General features: G+C 39.2%; 1 protein-coding gene across 1 annotated transcript in view; it reads left to right on the plus strand.

The window, feature by feature from the left end:
* LOC120571114 (major histocompatibility complex class I-related gene protein-like) overlaps positions 1-4,928 on the plus strand; it is an 81,481-nt gene extending 76,553 nt beyond the window's left edge. The window contains exon 4 of the mRNA XM_039819804.1: positions 4,708-4,928. Within this exon, the coding sequence (XP_039675738.1) occupies positions 4,708-4,808 (101 nt within the window). The 3' untranslated portion in view covers positions 4,809-4,928. The remainder of the gene's footprint in view (positions 1-4,707) is intronic.
* The last annotated feature ends 2,573 nt before the right edge of the window (positions 4,929-7,501 follow it).

Here is a 7,501-nt window from a genome sequence, read left to right on the forward strand (position 1 = left end):
CTTGGATGTTGTCGGATGTGTGTGCTCCCTGCAGGCCGCTGTCTCTGGAACACCGCTGTTTAAATAAACACACTTTGCTTTTCTTCGCAGGGTCAAGTACATCTGGCAACAGCAGTTCAGATCATCCGCTTGATGCTGTTACTCCCTCCGGTAAGAGCTTAATTTAAAGTTAGGAATTTTACTCCTGTGTGTTTTTGTGTTAATTAAAAGTCTTGTCAAACCGTGTGTGTGTGTGTGTGTGTGTGTGTGTGTGTGTGTGTGTGTGTGTGTGTGTGTGTGTGTGTGTGTGTGTGTAGGCAATAACGGCGGTAACAATGGCCCAGACGTGTACCAACCTGTCCCCCAGGGTGAGTGTTTTCCTCTCTTTTACATAAATCTGACAGCTGATGGCCAATGCTTCCTTCAGACAGGATGCCTGCAGAGGACAGGAGCTTCTTTAGGTCCACAAAATGTAAAATGATGACATAGTGTCTGAGTTATATAAAATCTATGTTGTGAGAAAACTGACATTAACAGACATTTTGTATCTCATTTAATCTTAGTTAACAAAGATCTTTAACTTCTTCTTGCACACACACACACACACACACACAGACACAGACACAGACACAGACACACACACACCTGTCTGAGGTTTACACACACACACAGACACACACACACACACACACAGATACACACACACACTCTCTCTCTGTCTCAGGTGTGGTTTCAAAACGCTCGGGCCAAACTGAGACGCTCCCTCACCGCCAATGACCCTCAAGTCAACTCGCCCTCCACTCCCCAGAGAGGCGTAACTGTGGCGACCGGCTCCCCATATCCATCCTGCTCCCCGCCCCAATCACAGCCCTTCTCTTCTAACTTCTTGATACTCATTTTTTTTTAAATGCACAAATAGACCTTTCTACAGCCTATAACATATCTGATTAATCAGTCCTTAAGACAAGATGGCCCTGGTCACACCCATTTTTAAATCAGGTGAAAGATCAGATATGGCCAATTATCAGCCAATCAGTATTTTGCATGTTGTTTCTAAAATAGTCAAAAAATGGGTGGCTAAATTACTGATTCAACATCTCAATAAAAGCAATAATTCACTCCAACCTATGCAATTTGGGTTGAGGGCCCATCACTCAACAGAAACAGCCAACTGTTTGTTTTGGAAAAGGTTAAAGGCTACCTAGATAAGAGTTCTTATGTTGGTGCTGTCTTCCTAGACCTAAAGCGAGCTTTTGATACTGTTAATCATGAAGTTCTTTTATCTAAATTAATATATTTTAATTTCTCTGAGCAAGCTCTCAACTGGATAAAATCTAACCTGCCCAGTAGAAAGCAGTGTGTTTGTATTAATAATTAAAAGTCCCCACTCTGTCAATGTCCAGTAGGGGTCCCCCAAGGCTCCATATTTGGTTCAATCATGTTTACTCTGTATATAAATGATCTGCCAGGGGCATGTAAAAATGTTGATGTCCAGATGTATGCAGATGATGCTGTAATCTTTACACATGATAAGAACTACCAAGAGATAGCATCCACACTTAAATCTGCAATGGCTCACATTGATGACTGGCTCACTAAGTCATGTCTCTATCTAAACACCAAAAAACTGTCTGTATGGCGTTTACCAAACAAAAAATGAAGGTGTCACATTCTAATGTGTTCCTTAGGCAAGGCAGCTTTATTCGTATAGCACATTTCAGCAACAAGGCAATTCAAAGTGCTTTACAGAAAAACAATAAAAAAATTAAAGATTAATTTAAAAATGAAAAACAGATAAAATACGAGGATAAGAGTTAGTGCATTATAAGAAATTAAACATTAAGAGCAGTTAAAAACAGTTAAACAACATTTTTTTTCATCATATCCACTATTGGTCCCTCTTGGACGTGTGGTTTACTCTGCTTGCCACCCATCTTGGCGTAGGAGGAAAGGAGCTTGATATTGTTAATTAATTCAAATATCTAGGAGTCATATATGACTCCACCCTTACATTAAAAGTCATGTAAAAAAGGTGGCAAATAAAATTAAATTAAATTTGCAGAATTTTAATAGCCTAACAAGCCAGACCCACATCAAGATGTCTGGGAACTCACCATTGACAGGGCTCAATCCAAAGGGCGGGATAAACGGTTGTCTTTCAAATTCCCTCTGCACGTAATAGGATAGCGCTACAACTAATCAGAGCAACGAAGAAGGTAGCAGAGCTAGTTGATAGATTAAATTTTTGCCGTATCCGGTCTGCAAAGCTCCGAACACATTTTCCTTTTTTAAGAATGACTTCAGTGTCGTTCTTTGTTCTTTCTCAAAGAAAAGCTTATCTCCAAGTCTTCCAGAAGACCACTGTTCGCCAGAGGCAGCAGCAGCCATAAGCCCCGCCCACCCACTCTATACACAATGTGATTGGCCTGACCAGAGTTTGGTTTTTCCAGCTCACTAGCCAATGGAGAGTGCCTAGACTGACCCTGGCTGCAAATTAAATTTGCTGCCGCTAGGGTGGTCTAAATTTCTAGGCTAGAATTTGAAACAAGTTAGGCCATTTCTTGACACCAAAGCTGCCAAGTTGTTCTTCTATATACTATACTATTCTATATACGATATTTTCACATATTGAGTATTGTTTTACTAACTGGTCATTAACTAGCATAACTACTCTTAAAAGCATTGAATCTGTATTTAAGAAAGCCTTAAAAACTTTTGATAAAAAGGCATTGTCATTTTACCATTGTGATATCGTAGACATACATTTTTAAGCTTTGACAATTTCAAACATTTCAAGTATGCTTGTTTGGTATATAAAGTGTTACATAATCTTGTCCCCCCCCCCCCCAGCTGCATGGCTTTTTCCAAAGACTTGAAAGCGGAGGTAGTACACAAGCCTCTGTAAAAGGGGACTGTGTGATACCATTTAGACGCACCACTTCTGGACAAAACGTTGTCAACATTAGGAGGTAAACTCTGGAATAGCTTGCCCCTCCCAATAAGAGAGTGTCCTACATTCAACACCTTTAAAACTCACTTGGCTCCTAGAAAACCAGAGATGCTCTTTTAACTGTCACACATAGCCTAGAATAGAATGCCTTTTATTTTCATTATACCCATGTACAACCATATTGAAGCAACTCCTTTTCCAGTGTCAACATGTACGTAAGAGAAATGTAACAACAAGGAATAACATAAGTAGTGCAAAAGAAAAAGGGGGTTAAGGTGCACAGTTCTGAGATGCTATATACATGATAAATATGGTTTGTATACAGTGTGATACGCAGTGTGAAATAATGATATTGCACAGTAATGAAATTGCACAGAATTATCAGTTATCAAAAGTATTAAATATTGCACGATAGTGAAATTGCACAGAATTATCAGTGTTATCAAAAGTATTAAATATTAAATATTGCACAGTAATGAAATTGCACAGAATTACACGATGACGATAGTGCAGACTATCCAATTGCGCCCAGAGGCATTTGAGCGGCGTCCGTTGGTGACGCCCCTTTTGGAAATGGGCTGTGAATGAAGCTTGGCCAGACCCACTCTCAGTTACAACTGAGGTGTCAACGAGGCTAGCTTTTGGGAAGAAACTGTTCTTGAATCTGTAAGTCCTTGTTCTGATGGACCTGTAGCGCCTCCCTGAGGGCAACAGGTCAAACAGATCAAAACCAGGGTGGGAGCTGTCCTTGGTGATGTTTTCTGCTCTACTGAGTTATGTTAAATTGAATGCAGTATAGAGGTATAGAGGAATGCAGTATAGAGGTGGATGAATAATGTCTTTGTCATCAAGTATTTTTGTTTTGTTTTGTTTGTTTTGTCAATGTTACCATTATGTGTACCTTTTAATGTATAGTGAATGAGTGCTGTATGACTGCTGGCTGTCTCTATGTCAGTCCTATGTCCCCTGCCTAGGGACTGCAGATGTCATTTTTACTAATTTTGGCATATTTACATTGTTTTTTTTATACAGCAATGTTCATAAATATGCATGGTCCCTATCAAATGAACCAGTAAAATAAATAAAAAATAAAATAATGTGTGTTAATCTGTTGGCAATGAATAAAGAGTTGTAATACAAAACTCAACAGATTTTGGGATTGGATGTTTGATTCAGTGTCATCGGACTAGTGGTGCAAAGTAAGTACAAATTTAAGGTACTTCATACTGTACTTGTACATCTCAGTGGTAAATATTGTACTTGTTACTGCATTATATTCATCTCACAGCTTTAGTTGCTTTACAAATTCAGATTTTTGCTATAAAAGCATACGAAAATGTTTTTTTATAAATTAAACTAGTTCAGCTTTACAAATGTGAAGATTTGATGCTTTTCTTTTTAATAAAAATAATAATAAATGCAACGTATTAGCAAAACGTTTTTACTGATGGTTGGACAAAACAAACATTGTGAAGATGTCACTTTGGACTCTGGGTAGAAGTATAAAGAAAGTGACTTGAAAAGTAGTAGTTATCTCACGCAGAGGAAGACATACAGAAGAGAGCAGCAGCAGCTGGTTTGTGGGCTGACACGGAGCCCAAAAACAACTGGCGGATAAAACTGAGTTTTCAAAGCAAGAGAAGAATCTGGTTCCGTGAACGTGTATTTCTTCGCAGTGTTTGACATACAGGTCTGCATGCACAGCAAACCACCAAGTGTTTTAATTAAACATGAAAACCCTTCAAATATGGTCTCATTTTACATATTTTTGTTTCCAGTTCCTCCGGAGGTTCACCTGTTTACAAGGAACACCAAAGTTGAAGCAAACATCCTTTTGACGTGCCTGGCCACAGTTTCTTACCAAAAGAAATCACCCTGAGCATGAAAAGGAACGGCCGTACTCTAACTCCAGCTGACGGAGTTGTGTCCTCCGGCATTCGACCCAATGGTGACGAGACCTTCCAGAGACGAGACAGCGTGGAGATTTTACGGAGTGACGTGTCTAACTTCACCTGTGAAGTGATCCATCTGGCATCCAAAGTACATGTTGAGAAGGAGTGGGGTAAGAAACTGTATTATTTTTGTCATTTGCCGTGCGTGCGTGCGTGCGTGCGTGCGTGCGTGCGCGTGCATGCGTGTATGCGTGCGTGTGGCGGACCAATCAGAGCCCTTCTCTTCTAACACCAGCAGCATCGACCAGCTGCAGCTCGCTCTGCTCACCGCCCCGCTCAGCCCCCCGCCGGCGAGCCCAGCTGCTTCAGCTGCATAACCCCGCCTTCTTCCTGGACTACGATTCCCAGTGTGCACCAGGGTGTGTCTCCTCTCTGGAGGCTTTCGAGGCAGGAGGATGAGCAGGAGTTGTCTCAGGACACTTTACATATAGAGTAGGTCTAGACCACACTCTATAATTTACAGAGATCCAACAAAAAGCAGCACTTTCTACCGTCCAAAATCACCAATGAAGGCTTCTAAATCCAATATATAAAAAAAAAAAGGGGGTTTGGTTCCAAAAAGCAGCTGAGAGCATCTTTTGTTGCTATAACAACAGCTACTGCTACAGTATCCTAGCTAGAGCGCTCTGTGGAGCGGTGTTAACGTTAAGATAAAACAAAGTGTTGGAGCGAGCTAGAGAAAGAACAGAGAGAGAGAGAGAGAGAGAGAGAGAGAGAGAGAGGTGAGTTCCCTGAACAGGGAGCACGGGGTCACATCATACAACTCGCTGTGACTCAATTTTTTTCTTGTTGTTATGGAAACGACAGTTCTGGCTACTCCGCTTGTCATTGGCCGGCTGTCAAAAAAGAGCTTGACTTAGGGCAGGTTTTTTTTTCAGAAAAGTTGAACTTTTTTCAACTTCAAAAAGACGTTCCGAGCTGCAGAGAACAAGTCGGTGGTGGCGTTTAAAAAAGCGCTCAGGATGTTTTTGAAAACACGGTTTATTGCACAGGATTATAATGTAAAATAGACGCTGGCCGCTTCAAAAAAAAGTGTGGAAAGACAAAACAGGCACCTGACCTGACCAAAAAATTTGGACGATGGGAGTGAGAATGTGTGTGCTCTAAAGAAGGCCTTTCGTGTGTTAAAGTACCTAAAGGCATCTGGAGGTTTGACTACAAGCTTGGAAAAAGAGAGGAGGGGTATTCAGTTGGTTTCAGTCTGCAACCTCGCTGCAAAATACCACCAAATGAGGTCGAGCGCGTCATATACAACGCCAAATGGCACTTCTGATTCATAACTTAATAACTTTATAATAATAACTAGTAGAAACATACAGTCTTTTGGAGCTAAAAGCTAACAGTCGCCCCGTTCAGCTGATGTCTTTGGTGTCTTACAGAAGGTTTTTCGGGGTCTTTGTGCAATTTGTCCATACTGTTATGTCCAAGATTGACACACTGTATGTAAGAAATGTGAATAGTTATAATGTTCATTATGGTAATTTTTGCACTGGATGACCCCAAATATACAGAACTGTTTTAAAAAACACAAATGCTTGTGTGGCATTGCTGTGTGTGATATCAATACATATGATTAAATATTATTATTTGATTATTGCAATAAGTGAATGTCATGAGGACAAAAGCGACTGGACTTTTTTTTTTTTTAATATAGATATTTTGTCAACTGTATGAGTTATAATGTTTATTTCTGCACTGTTTGACTCCCAAGACATATGATAAGTGTTTTAGACAGTAGATTGGCTTGGCTTTTATTGCTGAGTGTGTGATATCAATGCATATCTGTGAGATTCAATTTCCATTTTATTTATTTATTTGTCTTTATGGTCCCACAACCTTTTTTTACATTTAAGTGACCTCAGTGCAGCACAAATATTCTAATACCCCAGTTTGTCCTAAAAAAAAATTGACTGACTATGGACAACAGGGTTGATGTTTACAAGCTTTTTTAGGATATAAAACCAGACGGACCATGAGTTGTCAAAAATCCTTTAGGGCTCTCAGCGTTTGCCTCAAAGGAAGCAGTGAGAGACTTCTTCTTTAGTGACCGCATGCACAGAAAGACAGAAATAATGTTAAAGCTTCTCAATCTCTGCAAATGTAAATGTGAAAGTATTTCTGTCAAATCCAAAGTCTAAGAGTCTTAATTATATATATATATATATATATATTTTTTTTTTTTTTTTTTTTTGAAAGTCATATACAGTTTCACCACTAGATGGGATAAATTCTTACACAATGTAGCTTTAAGGTACTTGACACTTTACTTGTACATCTCAGTGGTAAATATTGTACTTTTTACTGCATTATATTCATCTTACAGCTTTAGTTGCTTTACAAATTCAGATTTTTGTTTGCTTTAAAAGCATACGAAAACTTTTTTAAATATGTTTTGTTATAAATTAAACTAGTTCAGCTTTACAAATGTTAAGATTTGATGCTTTTCTTTTTAATAATGTTAATAAATGTAATGTATTAGCAACACTTTTTACTGATGGTTGGACAAAACAAACATTGTGAAGATGTCACTTTGGACTCTGGCTAGAAGTATAAAGAAAGTGACTTGAAAAGAGTCAAGTAGGTATCTCACGCAGAGTCAGACAGTGACAGAAGAAGCAGG

The sequence above is a fragment of the Perca fluviatilis genome, chromosome 13, assembly GCF_010015445.1.
Source record: "Perca fluviatilis chromosome 13, GENO_Pfluv_1.0, whole genome shotgun sequence".
Lineage (NCBI taxonomy): Eukaryota > Metazoa > Chordata > Actinopteri > Perciformes > Percidae > Perca > Perca fluviatilis.